The 17,293-nt window shown below is 43.9% G+C and overlaps 1 protein-coding gene across 2 annotated transcripts in view; it reads left to right on the forward strand.

The window, feature by feature from the left end:
• The window catches only part of DNAH10 (dynein axonemal heavy chain 10), a 117,984-nt gene that overhangs the window by 46,114 nt on the left and 54,577 nt on the right, over positions 1 to 17,293 (forward strand). For both annotated transcript variants that reach the window (XM_080985597.1, XM_080985598.1), the window contains 15 exons: positions 2,656 to 2,867; positions 3,605 to 3,761; positions 3,863 to 4,096; positions 5,002 to 5,124; positions 5,280 to 5,513; positions 6,626 to 6,849; positions 8,706 to 8,975; positions 9,186 to 9,369; positions 10,694 to 10,828; positions 11,962 to 12,114; positions 12,279 to 12,467; positions 12,767 to 12,913; positions 15,749 to 15,940; positions 16,310 to 16,428; positions 16,995 to 17,153. In XM_080985597.1, the coding sequence (XP_080841723.1) occupies positions 2,656 to 2,867; positions 3,605 to 3,761; positions 3,863 to 4,096; positions 5,002 to 5,124; positions 5,280 to 5,513; positions 6,626 to 6,849; positions 8,706 to 8,975; positions 9,186 to 9,369; positions 10,694 to 10,828; positions 11,962 to 12,114; positions 12,279 to 12,467; positions 12,767 to 12,913; positions 15,749 to 15,940; positions 16,310 to 16,428; positions 16,995 to 17,153 (2,732 nt within the window). The remainder of the gene's footprint in view (positions 1 to 2,655; positions 2,868 to 3,604; positions 3,762 to 3,862; positions 4,097 to 5,001; positions 5,125 to 5,279; positions 5,514 to 6,625; positions 6,850 to 8,705; positions 8,976 to 9,185; positions 9,370 to 10,693; positions 10,829 to 11,961; positions 12,115 to 12,278; positions 12,468 to 12,766; positions 12,914 to 15,748; positions 15,941 to 16,309; positions 16,429 to 16,994; positions 17,154 to 17,293) is intronic.

Here is a 17,293-nt window from a genome sequence, read left to right on the forward strand (position 1 = left end):
CTCATCACCATAATATTCTTTCATAATTCTTTAAACATTTTTACTAAAGCCGAGTAATTTCATTCCAACATTTTTCTATCATTCATCAATTTTATAAAACAGTCCTAGTAGTAAAAAAAAAGAGATAAAAACAAATCCAATCTTCATCCAACGTCCCTTCCTCCTGGTCCCGGGTTTAGTCAGTCCTTATTATCCCGTCGATCTAGCGCATTAACCTGGTAACCTTATATCCGAGGCCCTTAAGTCTCTTCCATGTCCCTTCCGCAGTTCTTCTTCATATTTCTAACTGTATTTTCCCTTGTCTCCTGCTCGTGGGAACTCCAGCTTGACAATATTTTTGACCCTTCTCGACAGATCAGCCCCTTTTCCATAATCGACACTAAATTCCATGTGATTTTTAAGAACATGTTTCAAAAACCCTCCAAAATTAAGAGCCCCCACAATCCCACACATCTCACGGCCCATTGCCAGACTTGAAAAGTCCAAACATCCCTGCATGGGGGGGGGGCAATCCAGCCCCCCATTTCCAAGCCAAACCAAACTTTTTCTTTCCAAATCTGGCTTTTTCCAAGTTCATTTGTCAAATCCGAAAGCTCATATTCCTGTTGGGCCTGTTCTGTCAAGGCACACTCCTGATTTAATTCCTGGGTGGGCTCCACATATTTTCCCACTGTCTGTTCAAAGTTTCCCACTGCCTGTTCAAAATTTCTAAGCGAATTCACCATCAAATTCGTCTTCTCATGTAGCTGTTCCAGTAGGGCATTTGTTTTATAGAAAGCACACAACAGAGCTTCTGAATACATTGTCCTGCAAGGTCAGATGTCTATTTCCCACGACTGTAATCTGTAACAGCTGCCAGCTCCCTGGAATTAGTTACAGTTTCACAGTCTCCCTCTAGGGGAAAAACTTCTATTTGTTCTTGCAACAAAGTTTTCCTTTTTGAGATATTTTGTCAATATTTGTTCCTTTAAACGGCGAAAGGAAACAGTGGAATCACTATGTTTCTCTTCTTTTAGCTATCTGTCAAAAATGTTTGTCTCTGGTCAATGAACTTCAAACGTCAGTCCTGACACCCTGCTCCAGGATCAGGACGGTGGAAAGTTACTTTACTTTAAACTCACTTCTGCAGGTTTAAACAGTCCGAAAAAAGATCCCCCTTCTTCTCCTGCTGCCGAAGGCGGGTTCCACAATTTTAAATGATGAAAGCCAATCCTTTAGAGGCGATTTTCTGAGCTCTAGTTTACGTTGTCTTTGCTTTATTCTGTCTACAAAGAAACGGAAGGCTGACTTCCTGTTTAGACTTTCCCGTTTCAGTACCAAATTGAAATAAATTTTTAAGTCCAATTCCTTTCTGCTCGCAAGTCCTTATTTAAAGTCCAGTTGTTCAAAGTTTAAGTACTCACGGGTGCTTGTTTTAGAATCCAAATTGTCCCAGGAAAAAGGCAGCGCTCTCCGGCAACGGCTATGCGGCTCCGCTCCGCTGAAAAAGCGATTGACTCACAGCACCGCGCCACTTCCCCCTCTTCACTTCGGAGCCCGTTAGTGGGTTCCTTGCGGGTTGGGGGGGGCGCTAAGGGTGCCCGCCGAGTCCCATGGTCACAGGCTTCATCCGCCTGTGATTTTTAAAAGGGTCCCTGCTTCGCCGTAGCGGAAAAGACCCGTTTCGCGCGGAGCTAGTCCCTCCAGTTCAGAGGGCGTCCGCCATTGCCGATGGCGCCACCCCACCTATTTTTCTTTTTATGGATTCAAGAACTGGCAGAGGAGGAGGAAAGGACTAGAAGTCTCCACCATTTCTCTGGCCATCAGACTTGATAGTTAAATAATAATAATTAATGATGTAAAACTGTTGTGAATTTACACCATCAAGAGCAACAAATGTGTTTGCAATATTTCTCCCTTTTCACTTTTTTGCTTGACAGATTTTCCCCCTATGCTAATTAGAATTTACCAAGGGAATTATTATTATCATCCATGTGTCCCTTGTAAATTCCTTGTTGAGGTGAATAAGGGAACATTTGCTTTAAAGATCTACTTAGCCTAGGCCTGGCATTCTTAATCTTTTCTTCATAAAAATAAAATAAAATAAAAATCTCTGTCTAATCAGCAAGATACTGTTACAAAAGCCTGGTACCTGCCCCTCTCTCTGCCAAGCAGTGGCAAGAGTTCATGGGGCTACAGGCAAACACACAGTGTCTGTGTCCCTTTGGAAACTGTCGTGCTTTAAGAAATATGGTTTATTCACCTATTTGCACCTTCGGTCTGCATGGAGGGGGTCCAGATCTTACAGCATAGTCATTCCAAGAGGCAGCAGCATAAGCTGCCTGCAGCCAGCCCATTTCTAAGATTGATCTCAGCCCTTCCTCCTCCTCCTCCTTCCCAGAAACCCCTTGCCCTCCCCCCCAGCAGTTACCTTGGCAACCTTCCAAATCCCTAGTCTGTGGTCACACCTGGGGCAAGAAGTTATCTTTTCTTCTTAACAACCCTCAGTGGCTCTCTATTGTTCCCTTAACTGCCCTAGCTTGGCCAGGCTACCCAAGAATTCCTTTGCAGCTTATATTTCTCCCTTCATACCACAAATAACCCAAATCCTAGCATTTATTAATTTTACCCACATCTATAACAGTATGTTTCTTATAAGTTATTTCCTGTTTCCAGGCTGCTAAAGAAGAATGGTCTCAGACTCTGTGGGTGAACCTCAATGTGCAGGTGCTGCAGGATGGCATTGAAGGGTATCTAAAAAACCTTCGCAAATTGCCAAAACATGTCCGAAGTGTGCCTGTTGCATATCATCTGGAAATGAAGATGAAGGCATTTAAGGACTCAATTCCTTTGCTGCTGGATTTGAAAAATGAAGCACTGAGAGAGAGGTTTGATTTCAATTCATTCATATACGGTTGCATGTTAAAGCCAAACATTTCAGTGATTTGAATCTACACCTGATACATTTCACGCCTGTTTCTTACTCTATGGTGATCATGGGCAAAGCTGTCAAAACAGGCAAGTTTTTCTAATTTTGTGTCTCTGCTGTTCTGGCCAATGCATTTGATAATATTAGAAATTTATGTGGGCATAGAAGTATCCTTGCTGCAAAATTCCCATGCTAAGCAGCTACTGAGACTTAATGGATACCACAACTCTGATATCATTCCACTTTAGTTCTCTTCTTTTGTAATAAAATTCCTTGCTGTTTTAAATGTCCTCTACAGTGGTCCCTTGGTTGTTGAACTTAATCCGTTCCGGGAGTCCGTTCAACTCCCGGAACGGTTCAAAAACCAAGGCACACTTCCGATTGGCAGTAGGAGCTTTTTGCACTCAATTGGAAGCCATGGAAGCTGTGTTGGACATTTGGCTTCCAAAAAACGTTCGCAAAACAGAACACTCACTTTCGGGTTTGCAGCATTTGGGAGCCAAAACGTCCATGTACCAAGGCATTTGACGACCAAGTTATGACAGTATATGGACTTTTTTTGAGGGGGGAGCCTCCAAATGTACACAAGTATGGGTATGGGACCAGGTGTTCCCCAGGGTGTAATGTGCAGTTTTCTCCTAAAGCAACATATCTTGAACCAAAGCACCTTACTGTTGATCTGTTAACACTTTTCAGGCACTGGAAAGAATTGATGCGTCGAACAAATACATTTTTCGATATGGCAACAGAAACATTCACTCTGGAGAATATGTTTGCCATGGAGCTGCACAAACACATTGATGTTATCAATGAGATAGTTAGTTCTGCTGTGAAGGAACTTGGCATTGAGAAGGTAAAGTTCCCCTTTGCTATTCCTCTTTTTTTAGGGCTCTTACAGCAATATCTACAGCAAACAATTAGAAACTTTGAATTTATTTTTTTGTCTTCTCATAGGGTGTAAAGGAAATAGTAGAAACCTGGGAGCACATGAAATTTACTGTGCAAAGGTACTTCAAAGGCACTCAGGAACGGGGCTTCATTTTGGGAGCTGTAGATGACATAATTCAGATCCTGGATGACAATGCAGTCAACCTCCAGAGTATTTCGGGGAGCAGATTTGTAGGACCTTTCCTGTCTCTGGTTCACAGCTGGGAAAAAACTCTCTCCTTGATTGGTGAAGTGATTGAGGTAGGGAAGTAAAACAGAGTCTTCTTCATGAGTGGTTTTGTAGTCTCTTTTATTTACCTGTTATCTTGTGCCTGGGCAATGAAACCCACTGCCCCTTTATCTTAAGTAACAAATACAGAAGGACTCGGACAAGCATTTGAGGTTCAAATTAGGCCACAACTGTATTGATTACAAATGTGTTTGGCACAGCATTGGGCACATCTGCTACGTCTAGCCCACCTGCTGGAGAAATCTGGGGGTGGTGGCCAAACCTGATAAAGGATGTCCTATGACATACATCAAAGACCTGGCAAGTTTGCCACACTGGGGATTGCTGTGGCAGAAAGACAGAAGTACCTCCCTCAGAATCCTTTTAATGTGATATCCCGCTGCCATGGAATGGTAGGGATGCTGCCTACGTTTCCCCCTCTGGCACGGAGAAAGGATCATATCCAATGCCATAACTGCCAAAATTGTGATGCTTGCTATGAGGAAAGCAAAAAACCCCAGATAGGCTCAATTAGCCTAAGGGCAAAATTCCTCTCTGGCCCCCAATATGGCAACTGAAGTGATCCATAGCAAGGTCAAGCAAATACCAAAACAAGGGAGGGAGGGAGGGACATCTGGAAGGTGACTGCAGTGCCGGGCAAGGCAATTGGCCACTTTATATGCCCAGCTCTGCGCCCCCCCTCCCCCCCGAAGCAGCCCCCACTGGCCTGCTTGTGATTGGCCAAATTGAGGCAGGCAAATTAGAAATCCCCTCAGCTGATGGGAGAGGCAGCTGTGTCTCCCAAGAGCCATGGGGGCCTAGCACAGGGAAGAGGAGGGTGGTGGTGGGCCCTGCTGTGCCACAACTGCTGTCCAACTCACAGGCAAGTGAACAGAGATTTCCCCTTTTTTTAAAAAGCAATATTTGACTTCCCTAGGTCTGGATGATAGTTCAGCGAAAATGGATGTATCTGGAGAGTATATTTATTGGTGGAGATATACGATCTCAACTGCCAGAGGAAGCTAAAAAATTTGACAACATTGACAGGATATTTAAAAGGGCAAGTATCTGACTTGTGGGTTAATGGGAGCATTGGAGTACAGCATATTGACTGTATACACGGTTTGAATGCATCTTATTTGCACAAACACACCTGTAATCCATGGTGTTAGCTGTCAGTAGCTTCTCATCTTCTTTATTTATTCTTACCTGCAGATAATGTCAGAAACGGTCAAAGACCCAGTAATAAAGAGATGTTGTGAAGCTCCAAATCGTCTTTCAGACCTACAGAATATAAGTGACGGCCTGGAGAAGTGTCAGAAGAGCTTGAATGATTACTTGGATTCCAAGAGAAATGCTTTCCCCAGATTCTTCTTCATATCAGATGACGAACTGCTTAGCATTCTGGGCAGCAGTGACCCACTGTGTGTTCAGGAGCACATGATCAAGGTGGATAATGGGCTGATCCTAGAAACCATTAAAGGGCCCTTTCACATTCTCCCTTTCTGTTGCAGCAAGTGGTGTATACAGTTGGATTATGAGGCAGAAGGCGGGGGCAATATGGGTGCTTCCCACTGGTATCCAAGGGAACAGGAAAATTATCCAGAATTTCCAGGCCTGTCCTGCTTCTGACAAAGATTCTGATGTTTATAGAAAATGCTTTTTCACATGATATATTGTTAATCTATGGAGTTCCTTGCCATAAGTTGCAGTGGTGGCCACTGGCTAGGTTGCTTCAAAATGGGATTAGACTAATATATGGAGGATAAACCTATCAATTGTTGTTAGCTGTAACAGCTGACAGAACCACCATGTTCAGAGGCAATTTGCTATTCAGTGCGAGTTTCTGGGGAGCAAAGGGAGGAGAGGGTTGTTGCCTTCATGTTCTGCTGGTGGACTTCTGATTATTATTAAATTATAACCTTGGCCACTGTAGGTACCTGGATGCACAACTAGATGGGAATTTGGTTTGAGCTTTCCTTTAGTTTATTTAAGAGAGTTTTAACTAACTGTATATTTTGTCCAGACACAGAACTAGATCACAGGTATATTTCACATTTCCAAAATGGTTAGATATCTGATGACTTAATAACTGTCAGTATTATTCTTGGTCACAGGGCAAAGGATCAGGCAGGAAAGGCTAACCCATCTTCTTGTTCTAGTAAGGAAACTCCTGGCACATTGAGGGCATCCTCAGAATGAATCAAACTTGCTGTTCTTGTTTTCCACCAGAGGATGGATCAACCCTTTTCCTGCCTGGCCTCCTGCCCTGAATATCAGAGTGGAATTACATGTAAAATTCAACTTCCAGTTCCTAATATTTATTTACTAAAATATGGCTTATGTATTTCTGTAAATTTGGGAGTTCTATACTTTGTTAATGGGTATTTCTAGGGCCATAAACTTGCATCTACTAACCAGGGATAAGGCCTTGAATCATCTTTGAATCGGAAGCAAATCTTTAATCAGGAGAATATACCTGAATTTCAGACTGGTGATGCCATTCTCCTATGTGAGTAGTGTCATTGCTTCAGTGTTATCTCCTTCCTGGTATGTTTCAGATGTATGACAATGTAGCCGCTCTGAGGTTTCATGAAGATGACAGTGGCATGAAGATAGCTACTGCTATGATTTCTGCTGAAGGCGAAGTGATGGAGTTTCGAAAGGCTATCCCAGCTGAAGGTAGAGTGGAGAACTGGATGACTGCTGTACTTGTTGAAATGAGGAGGACCAACAGACTTCTTACTAAAGAAGCCATTTTTCGGTACTGTGAGGACAGAAGCAGGTGAGGTAATCTAATGCAACACATTTGGTTGGCAGCAGGGTGAGCTGAATGAGTCTTGTCAGAAAAGAAGGCAGGGTATAAATAAATTAACAACAACAACAGCAACAGTGTTGTGTAAGATAGTATTTCCATGGCATCTCTTTATGCTAGGCTTCCTCCACCTGGCACCCTCATGATGTTTTTGGATTGTAATTCTCATCATAGCCAGGGATCATGGGTGATGGGAGCTGTAAACCAAAATGTCTGGACAATGCCTTCTGCAGTGAAAGTTGTGGCAACCTCAAGGGCTAGGATGGGCTGTTCAGTCTGCACAATGTCATATTGTATACATAATTTAACAATTTAATTTAGTATTGTGCTGCTCAATCATGAACATGGGATTCTCTATCCATGTAAGATAATATTCTGGTATAAAAATTGTTATCTCATTTGCACCAACATGCTAGGCTTTTACAATCCAGAATCTTTGTCCATCTTGGCTGGGAACTGCTGCCTTCTGGTTCTGGTTGTCCTTGCTCTTCCTGATTGCTGTAATCACAGCATGATGCATATCAGAGATCAGTGCACTTTTGATCAACAGGAACCTGTGCATCTGCCATAAGGGCTATGTTGCTTTGCACACAGATCTAACGTTTGTGCCATTGCATTCCACATCCCTAGGGATGTAACCACCATAGCCTGACTGATCAGGGCCCGTATAATCCTTGCCGATGAGACTCAACATTTCCTTATGCTTCTTTCTTTGCATTACAGTACTGCACATTTAAGCTCAGCAACCTTTTCTGGCAGTACCAGCATTAGTTACTGACATTTGTGGTTGTCAGCAAACATGTCCACTAGACATTACAAACTAGAACTCTATATTTCAGTGGTGGTTTTCACAGAAGAGTCCTACAGAACATTATTCTACCCACCTATGTGCCCTCCACATTGTAATACTCACTGTAGCATATGATGTAGTTTTTGCAAATCCCTCAGTGTAGATGTTTCACATACCAACCTGAGAAAGGAGCATTGGCTCACCTACTGTGAATGGGTTGGCATAATGGGACATTCACAATTATATCCTAATATTGGAATGGGCTGTCACCACACATACAGCTTCAGGTTTGGGTATACATCTCTATGCTGGGTATGCTTCCCCTTTGTATCCCTGCTTTCTTGGTGTTTTATTTCTCTTGGTTAGCGATCCTACTAATTGAGCTGAAAACTGAAAGTGCAACTAGAGGGAGGATAGCCAATATAGATTAAGTGATGTACCTTTGTCAAATTAGAGAACACAACCCTCGAGAGCCAGTGTGGTGTAGTGGTTAAGAGCGGTAGTCTCCTAATCTGGGGAACCGGGTTCGCGTCTCCGCTCTTCCACATGCAGCTGCTGGGTGACCTTGGGCCAGTCACACTTCTTTGAAGTCTCTCAGCCCCACTCACCTCACAGAGTGTTTGTTGTGGGGGAGGAAGGGAAAGGAGAATGTTAGCCGCTTTGAGACTCCTGAAGGGGAGTGAAAGGCGGGATATCAAATCCAAACTCTTCTTCTTCTTCTTCAACATGGATGTCTCGGGTCGATCCAGAAGCCCTGTGATTCAGTTTTTGTATCCAATAAGTGATGTGTTATCCATGTTCTTAAGTCAGGCACCATCTCTACTATTTGAGGCATTTCTGAAAGGTGAGCTAGAAGGCAGCCTAGCCAGGCTAATGGATAGTGCCTTGCCATCTCAGCTCTCCTGCTACATCCAGAATGCTGTACAGTCACCCTTCTTTTCAATATTATAATGATTTGTTGAGATACATACTTTTTATCTTTGTTTTACTTGATTACCGCTGGTCACCTGGCAAAGTGATTCTGCTTTTTCCTTAGAGTTGACTGGATGCTGATGTACCAAGGTATGATGGTGCTGGCTGCCAATCAGGTGTGGTGGACCTGGGAAGTAGAAGACGTCTTCCGAAAAGTGAAGAAGGGAGAAAAACAGGCAATGAAAAACTACGCCAAGAAAATGCATTACCAAATTGACTCGCTAGTAACCCGAATCACCAAACCACTAAGCAAAAATGACAGGAAAAAATACAATACCGTTCTCATAATTGATGTCCATGCACGGGATATAGTTGATATATTTGTAAGAGACAGGTAATTGCAGGGTCCAGATTAGTAAGATTGCTCTGTTTAATAAAAGTAATGAAACCATTCTTGCTGTCCCTTCTGTGCTTCAATTTCCCATTTTCCTCCTCCATCCTGTCTGCTTTTCTAACTTATCTTGATACATTTGCTGACCTCTTTTGACTTTTGATGTTGTATGTTTCATAGAAGCCTGGAACCTCTGTCTCCCTCTCTCTCTAGCATCATGGAAGCTCGTGAATTTGAGTGGGAAAGTCAGCTGCGTTTTTATTGGGACCGAGAACCAGATGAACTCAATGTGCGCCAATGCACTGGTGCCTTTTCTTATGGCTATGAATATATGGGCTTAAATGGGAGACTGGTCATCACACCACTCACAGATCGGATATATCTAACACTCACACAGGTAAACCAATAAAGGGGCTTTTCATTTAGCTTAGGTTCTTAAGTGCTGTTGAAAACAATGGAAGGTAAGTTTGGAATGTATATTCAAAGCCATGCTGTTTTTATTGTAATTATGTGTATGGTTTTAATAGATGAGAGAGAAAGTTTTAATTCTTTCAATGTGTTTTTTAATTATTGTTTTTTCTATGTTTTTAACAGTTCTTCATTTTAGCTGTAAGCCACCTTGAGTCCTGTCAGGGAAAAAGACAGGGTATAAATAATAAGTATATAATAAGAATAAGAATATTCTGCCTATACGGTATACAACTTTCCTTCAGTTAGTGTCTTGGCTTTGAACAAAGGATCTATTCATGCATGGATGGAAGTGTCATTGATGCAGGATTCTGGTCCCTTAGCTAATGATTCAAGCTCAGAATATGGGATTAGTAATAGGGGAGCTTCTATGTGGCCTCCCTGGCTTTCCCAGTCTCCTCTCCTCTCTCTGGCTGCAGCAGGGGTGGCTGTGGCGACGGAGGCTGGTGAGTGCTAGGCTGGGGGGGCAGCTCTGCTGTTCTGTCTGCTCAGCTGCGGAGACTTCCAGACCTCTGAGCTTTGCTGGATTGCTGCCAGGTCATTCCAGTCCTGGTGGGGCTGAGATTGTTGGGGAAGGGGGTTGGGGGCTCTGCACAGCCCTTGTGACTTTCACCTTGGGTGCTGCTGGCTCCCCCCCCCCCGCTTGCAGTGGTGGTGGCCTTGTTGGCGGTGTGGGGACCGGCCTGAGGACCCTGTTGATGTTGGCCAACAGGAGTCCTACTGAAAGCAATTTGAAACAGGAGTTGGTTGCTCATTGTGTGTACACTCATCTCACTTTCACTTCTGATAAACTGGTTCTGCAGTTTTTTGTGTTATTTTCAAAATCTTCCAAACCTGTTTGATTGAGGGTGCTGCAGGGGAAAATAACTATGCATGCACACCATGATGTTGGGAAAGATGGAGGGCACAAGGAGAAGGGGACGACAGAGAATGAGATGGTTGGATGGTGTTCTTGAAGCTACCAGCATGAGTTTGATCAAACTGCGGGAGGCAGTGGAGGACAGAAGTGCCTGGCGTGCTCTGGTCCATGGGGTCACGAAGAGTCGGACACGACTAAACGACTAAACAACAACAACAACAACAATGCACACCATAAAGAGTGCAAATCTTTTAACTCGTTTTCAGTTCTCTTAAAGACTATTGTCTTTCTCCAGTCATTCATTAGTAGAGACTGGAGAATCTAGCACTCATTGCAATGGCAAAGTAGATTGTCTCCTTCTTTGCCTCACTTTTCTGTGACTTTTACTCCAAAGGCCTTGTCCATGTATTTGGGTGGAGCACCTGCAGGTCCAGCAGGAACTGGGAAGACTGAAACAACTAAAGATCTTGCCAAAGCGTTGGGCTTGCTTTGTGTAGTAACTAATTGTGGAGAAGGCATGGATTTCAAGGTAGGAATCCCACCTCTGCATTCCTGTACTGCTCTCTTTTTAATGACAGAAAACCACTTCCATTCCCTCCAACTGCCATGATTTGGCTGGGACAATCACAGAAACACATGAGCAATCATGGATTTCTAACTTCACCCTGGATGTCCTGAATTGCTTTTGACTCTACACTTTCTGTCTCTAGGATCACTTGACTACCCTTTTATATCTCTAGGGTCACTTTAATATTTCTATGAACTCTAAGAGTCTACAGAGTCCACAGTGAAAAATAAAACCGGCAACATCCTTGGGGTGGGAGAGGGAAGTCCCCCCAGTGTGGCTACCAAGCGCCCACAGTGAGAAGAGAGTCCTCCCCAGCTTAGGCTACCGGTGCTTTGAGCGTAGTGGCTGCAAAGCAACCATTTTACATCTCCAGCCACTCAAGGGCAAAGTGTGCTCTGTGTCCTTGCTTGTCTGGGTGAGTCCCTCTCCAAAAGCCATCATGGCGGTGGCGGCTGCTTTGGGACAGTGTTTGTGGGTGGCTTGAAAGAGTTGAGAGATGTTTTCCCCCTTCTTCCGTTTACCATGTGTGGGGCTCCTATAAACAAACTCCTTCCCAGCAGCACAAACCCAGCCTTCAGCTACCACATAGTGGATCTGCATCCCTCAGGCTCCAGGACAAGCCGTTCTTTGTCCTTTTATTTATTAAACTTGCACTTAATTGGTAATTCAGTTTAAATTAGCTGCTTGTGCCTCTGCCCTCTTGCAACTTCCCCGCCTGGGGCTGGAGGCATGCACACCTGCCTGGAGCTCGCTGGGCTCAGGAGGGAGGGAGGGAGGGAGGGAGGGAGCACCGTCCCATGCAACAGTGGGGCTTACTTCAGAGTAAGCGTGCAGGGGCATGCTTCCCATGGCTACACTCTGCAGGTAGCACTGAAGGAAGCCTGGAGGTGAAGCTTCAGCCATGGGATGGAACTGGGGTGGAACTTCCTCAGGGTGCCTAAGACCTCAAATATCTGTCATGTGACTGTGGTTCTCCTGGGTAGCAGTAAGAGAAATCTTAAGTCTGGATGCCTTATTCACTCTGAACCAGAAGGGACTTTCATGACCAGTGGCTGCCATTCAGTTTTAATGCTTCTTCATCTTTTGTATTCTAGGCAGTGGGTAAGATTTTCTCCGGTCTTGCCCAATGTGGTGCGTGGGGTTGCTTCGATGAATTTAATCGGATTGATGCCTCCGTGCTTTCAGTCATCTCTTCACAGATTCAAACCATCAGAAATGCTCTGATGAACCAGCTGAAAACATTTCAGGTAAAGAGGAGGCAGGGAAGATGAGTTTGTGCATAAAGGGCTGGATTAGTTTTCAGGTGCACTAATATGTACATGCATGTAAGTTTGGGAAATGATGATCCTTTAGTGGGTCCATTTCTTTCTCTTACATATCTGTCTGAAATTCACTTAGGCTTATGTTTCAGTTTGAAGGGCAAGAAATTTCTCTGGATCCGCGAATGGGTATTTTCATCACCATGAATCCTGGCTACGCAGGCCGTACTGAGCTCCCTGAATCTGTTAAGGCTCTTTTCAGACCTGTAGTAGTAATTGTGCCAGATCTCCAACAAATCTGTGAAATCATGCTGTTTTCTGAAGGTTTTCTTTTGGCAAAGGTAGGTCAGTGCCTTCACAAAGAGCTGGTTCATTCATAATGCTTATTACATATCTGTAGTGTTTTGTGAATGTTAGCCACTTTGAGGGCTTGTCAAAACTGGGAATAATATATATATATATATATATATATATATATATATATATATATTGCAAGTTTCACTTAAGGTGTTGAACCTATAGTGGTTCATTCACACATGTGACTCATGTAGCTATGTTCAAGTGCACATGGGGAGCTTCAGGGCTTTTTTTATTTAAAAAACCCAACATTTATATGTTCATGCTGCATTTTGTCTGCAAGACCCTGGCCAAGAAGATGACAGTGCTCTACAAACTAGCAAGGGAACAACTTTCAAAACAGCATCACTATGATTTTGGGCTTCGGGCTCTGAAGTCAGTACTGGTGATGGCAGGGGAATTGAAGAGAGGCTCACCGGATCTAAATGAGGTAAGCATATCCTAATCCATTATCCTGGCATCCTGGAAAATAGAGAATCTGGGGGCTCATTCACATGACCCCATGACTATGGGCTCCCTATTAGTGGGGTGGGAGAGCTGAAAAAAATTCACATCTGGCAACCAATGTGCCATTTTGGTTCCCGATAGTACATAGGTAGACGAATCTAAAAAGCCCAGGACACAAATTTTTACGGCCCTCTAGCAACTATATCATAAAACCATAGAATTGTAGAGGTGGAAGGGACCCCCAAATGTCATCTTGTCCAGCCCCTGCAAATATGACCATAAAACCTTCATCCTTCTTTGTAATGGTTCTAGGGCTTGCTCGTGCGTAAGCCGGTGCAAACACCTGGCTGGGTTGCCTAAGTGAACCTTTTCTGTCCAGACAGCCACTCACCCGTGGCTGTCTCAATCGCTAGCAGAATCCGTCAGTGGGCGTTTCTTAAACTTCTTCCAGCAAAGAAGCTCTTTGACGCCTAGTCTCCTCCTACTCTCTCTGCGCAAAAGCCTTCTGCGCAAGGAGGGCGTAGGCAGCGGAGGACCCCTACTCTCCCCGCTGGTCCCCGGCAAGGAGTCATGGGACCGCCTCGCTGCTTCCCCCATCTGCCCCCCTTCTCCACTGGTGCTACGCTGATTCTCTTCCCCAGAAGATGGGCTGCTTCTCCCAATCCCGGGACGCTCTCTGGAATCCCTCTGGATTTTGCTCTCTCCCTCCGGCACTGATGGCAGTTCCCTGACACTCTTTATTCGATTTAACAGCATCAAACATGAAAGAAAAGTAAATACTCAGAGTGTACTTCATGTTTCAGAGAGAGAAACACCCCTCCCACTGTATGTCTCATGTCACTGTCGCTAAAGAAAAAAATCATAAATAAACTGTCTCATCTGGGCCTGTGTTACATATAATTGAGTGCAAGACGTTTCAGTCACAGTAACAAATGTACTATGTGAACAATATAGAGAAAATGGTGTGTGCCCACCCAAGCTGTGTCCCAATATTATATTTTTCGATGATATATATATTTTGGGGGGATAATCCTGGTGTTTATTTTGCTCTAGTAAGCTTAGTTTGGTCAGAATCAAGTATAAATTTCCACAGGTAATGCAAAATGTATTACTTCTGTTAAATGAGCCACCATAGCTGCTAGAGGTGGGCCTTGCCTGCAAGCCAATTGGGGCATGGGCAGGTGGGTATTGGACTGGATCTTTAGCCACATGGGCACTCCATTAAGGGGGTCCAGGAGGTTGACTCTGCCAGGAGTCCACACAGGGACTGATGGGCCAAAGCACCTCTCCCAATGGCGGGCCTGTGCGGGATTGTGGCACCCAATAAATGTCGGGGGTGACTCCCCAGCACAGGGCTGACCCCCTGGGTTCCTATCAGTCAGCATGTGGGCTGCCTGATGTCAGATACATGCGCATAGCCAAACCTACTCTTACCTGTAATCAATAAAGTTGTGGCCTAATTCAACTCAATACCAATCTCCTGTGTTCATTTCCTCGGTCTCCTCTGCGCTGGCTGTGGATATTATGCATCTGGGGCAGCAAAAGTAGCCTGGTGCAAGTGCTTGTCCACAAGCTGTTGGCCTTTTATTTATTTAGGCAATTTCTAATGCACCTTGTGAAATACCATCCCAGAGCAAGGTGTAATTTCAAATAAATCATAATACATATTAAAACAATAATTTATCATAAAAACAAATATGTGCTACAATATAGCAATAGGATAATAATAAAAACCCCAGATAGTCAGGCAAGGGCACAAACCCACAAATTCAGCCACAGGCCTGGAATGAATAAAATAGTTTTAAACTGGCACTGAAAAGCCATCAAAGTCAGTGCTAGTGTGAAGGGAGGGCATTCGACATTCAACATTCAACATGCAAACATCAGGAATGCCCTCTGATAGATTGCTGCAGAGTGAATACTTGGCAGAAAGACTGGGAATGATACACATGGGAGATGGTCCTAAGCTGTATAGGGCTTTGTAAGGGTGGTTGGAGGATGTGTGGCGGCTAACAGATTGAGGTTGAATCCTGACAAAACAGAAGTACGTTCCACAGGGCAGGTGCAACTATTGGGAAGGCCCTCTGCCTGATTCCCTGTAACCTCACTCCTCAAAGCGAGGGAACCACCAGAAAGCCCTTGGAGGTGGATCTCAGTGTCCAGGCTGAACAATGGTGATGGAGATCTTCCTTCAGGTATATAGGGCCAATGCCGTTTAGGATCTTAAAGGTCAGCACCAACACTTTGAATTGTGCTAGGAAACATACTGGAACCAGTGTAGATCCTTTAGGACTAGTTTTATATGGTCCTGGAGGCCACTCCCAGTCACCCGTCTAGTTGCTGCATTCTGGATTAGTTGTAGTTTCTGAGTCACCTTCAAAGGTAGCCCCATGTAGAGTGTATTGCAGTAGTCCAAGCGGGAGATAACTAGAGCATGCACCACTCTGGCGAGACAGTCTCCAGGCAAGTAGGGTCTCAATCTGCCTATCAGATGAGGCTGGTAGACAGCTGCCCTGGACACAGAATTGACCTGTGTCTCCATGGATAGCTGTGAGTTCAAAATGATTCCCAAGCTATGCACCTGGTCCTTCAGGGGCACAGTTACCCCATTCAGGACCAGGGAGCCCCCCATATTCACCCGCCCTCTGTCCCTCCAAAAAAGTACTTCTGTTTTGTTTCAACCTCAAACTTTTAACTGTTATGTGGTGAAAGGCAGCAGCTATTTGAGGGGGCTACTAAATTGGGGGCAGGGTGCTCAAGAAAACCTATTTTGCTCACTAAACATGTTAACTGCTTTTTACAACCACCATCACCCTAGGATGTGGTCCTGATGAGAGCTCTGCGAGACATGAATCTCCCAAAATTTGTTTTTGAAGATGTTCCTCTTTTTCTTGGCCTCATCTCTGACCTGTTTCCTGGACTTGATTGCCCTCGAGTACGCTACCCTAATTTTAATGATGCTGTTGAGCAAGTGTTGGCTGAAGGAGGCTACGTTGTCCTGCCAATTCAGGTATGAAAAAGAAACACAGAAAAATGGAAAGTATCATAAATGCCAGGCCACATTTTGAGGAGCCTGTATAAAAGGCAACCTTAAAGCCTGGCTCTGCTGCAGTAAGGTCTTCCATCCAGTCCATAAGTAGCAATAATAATCCTTTTAGGGGGCGGAAGATACTTCTTTCCATCATCTATTCAGATTATGATGACTTGGAATTTTCTTTTCTTTCTTTTACTTTCAACCTGGGGTATTTGGGTTATATCTTTTGACTTAAATTCTCCTAAAATGGAATTTTGTTGATTTATACAGTACTATTAGAAAAAAGGCTAATAGTGAGTTTAGCTGATGTATGCTCTATGAGGCCTTTTAATGGTTTTTTATCAGGTGGATAAAGTTGTCCAAATGTATGAAACTATGTTGACTCGTCATACTACAATGGTGGTTGGGCCGACAGGAGGCGGCAAGTCTGTGGTTATCAATACCTTGTGCCAGGCTCAGACAAAGTGAGTACAGATTATGAATACAGGTAGATAACTTGGTAAGACTTGTTGCTATCTGTTCAAAAGAGCAAGAGGATGAGAATACACTTCCTCGCTTCCTCCACTTTCATGGGCATAGCCAGGGGGTGAGAAAGGCAGCTTTGCCTCCCTAAATCAAGTAAATAAATAAAAATACTCAACCAGAAAGTAGAAACAATCAAGATATTTGAAATTGAAATACTTGCTGAGGTCAGTCACTTGGATGATGTTGTGGCGCATTCTAGCAACGCAATTGGCAACCCCATCGAGCAATAGGTGTGGCTTCCGTGAACTGACCAATTGTGTCAGTTGCTGAGGGAAAACAGTGAGGAGGGCTACTGCATTTAAGCTCTGCTTATGAGCTTTCCAGGGATATCTGGTAGCCACTGTGGAAAGCAGGATCGAGCTTTGATTTACTTTGATCTGATTCAGCAGGGCACCTCATGTTTTTATTGGGTATGAATTGTGAAGTGTTTGTATACAGGAGTTGCTTTGGCAAGTTTTACTGCAATGTGTTTTTCTTCTTAACTGCACCTCTGATGTCCATTTAGGCTGTCATTGGTGACCAAACTTTACACGCTGAACCCCAAAGCCATGAGTGTTATTGAGCTTTACGGAATCCTAGACCCCACCACACGAGACTGGACTGATGGAGTTTTGTCCAACATCTTTAGGGAAATCAATAAACCCACAGATAAAAAAGAGAGAAGGTAATTTCTTAAGGGTTAGACCAATATTTGTATTTGTGTTTAAACTGCATTAAGTTTTGTAACCAAACAAACATAAGAGAAAAATGACAGATTATAGATAAATTACAAGAGAATTAATGCAAGGCCAAGAGCACATTGTA

The sequence above is a fragment of the Podarcis pityusensis genome, assembly GCF_964106645.2.
Source record: "Podarcis pityusensis genome assembly, chromosome: 16".
NCBI lineage: Eukaryota > Metazoa > Chordata > Lepidosauria > Squamata > Lacertidae > Podarcis > Podarcis pityusensis.